Source organism: Vombatus ursinus, unplaced genomic scaffold (genome assembly GCF_900497805.2).
Source record: "Vombatus ursinus unplaced genomic scaffold, bare-nosed wombat genome assembly UNPS02011242.1, whole genome shotgun sequence".
In the NCBI taxonomy this organism is placed as follows: Eukaryota; Metazoa; Chordata; class Mammalia; order Diprotodontia; family Vombatidae; genus Vombatus; species Vombatus ursinus.
Window position 1 is genome coordinate 1 of NW_020951020.1, and position 1,391 is coordinate 1,391.

General features: G+C 57.7%; 1 protein-coding gene across 1 annotated transcript; it reads right to left on the reverse strand.

Moving 5' to 3' along the window:
- Nucleotides 1-5: 5 nt before the first annotated feature.
- Nucleotides 6-1,388, reverse strand: LOC114038481 (disintegrin and metalloproteinase domain-containing protein 1a-like; the record flags this gene model as incomplete). The annotated part of the gene is made up of 1 exon (XM_027855740.1): nucleotides 6-1,388. A coding segment is annotated over one exon (1,383 nt), but the record flags the coding sequence as incomplete, so codon positions are not given.
- Nucleotides 1,389-1,391: the final 3 nt, after the last annotated feature.

Below are 1,391 nucleotides of genomic sequence, written 5' to 3' on the forward strand. Positions count from 1 at the left end.
TAGCCATCATCACAGTGACAATGCTTGAGGTTGTTGCAGACCCCTCTGCCATGACACATGGCCTCTGGCTCGCAGTCATACTGCAGCACCTGCACGTCAGAGCATGTGCGGTTGAGACAGATCTTCTGGGGGCCACACGAGGTGCCTGCCTTCACGGCCCCTCCGTCAGGGAGATCCACATCCTCAAAGAGGTCCACCCCCCAGCACCACGTGTCTTCCAGGGGGATCTGGATGAGAGTGTGGTGGTTCCTCGTTTGGGGCAACCTCAGGATGTCCTCACACAGCAGCTTCCCACACATGACATCCTCGGGCTCACACTTGACAAACGCCTTGTGTAGCCCTTTCTGGCCACTGCCACAGTTCCCAAACCTGTCCCCCTGGCTGTTCAGATGGTGGTAACAGCTCTGCCGGGCACCTCTGGAGCCCTCGCCAAACACCTCCACACAGTGGCTCTGAAGGCTCCTACACCGCCCCCGGTAGCAGTGACCTCCGCCACTGCACGGGGTGCCATCTTGCTTGTAGGTGTCAGGCTGGCACCACATGGAGCTGCCGTTACAGTATTCGGGGAGGTCACACTCATCCACGCTGGGACGACAGGGCGTGGCTGACTTCAGAAACTTGCACTCTCTGCAGCATGCTCCAAAACCACAGTCTGAGCCCTGCCTCATCTGGCACGAGGGCAGGCAGCACGGGTCCTTCACACACTCATGGGGGCTGCCACAGTCACACTCTTCCCCTCCGTCTACTACGTGGTCCCCGCAGAAGGGCTTCCCCACCCGGCCCCTGGGCACCGGCTCGTCATACAGGCAGGACCCTTTGTGCTGGCGCAGGAATTCGTAGAAATCCTCGAAGCTACAGTTGCTGAAACTACTCTCAGAGTTGACAGTTCCAAGCATGATGCAGGAGGGCTGGTCAGGACACACGCAAGACGGGTGGTCGTGCCTCATGCCAAGGTTATGGCCCAGCTCGTGGACCATGAGCATTGCAAAGACAGTAGCATCTTCATGACAGAAAGATTCGACTCCTGCTGAAAGCTCAGACACACAGGCCCCATTGAGAAATGCTTCCCCCGTGTACTCTCCTGGATCGTAGCCTACTATGAGATGGGCAACATCGTGCTTTGCCCGACTGACCAGCTCCTCTCCTCTCCAGTGGTTGAAATTCTGCAGCACTTCCCGCAGGTCCCCAGAAATCCCCACCTGGTCCCTCTCCGTCCAGATCTCCAAACCTACCAGGACCACCTGGACGTGGATTGCCTGGCTGTAGGTGTTAACGTGGGCAAGGGCGTCCATCACCATCTGCACTGTCTTGGTCACGTTGCTATTCCACATTTGGAACCGCCTGTTGTCAACCACGACAAACATCTCCACGTACTTGGTGTGGGACCAGAT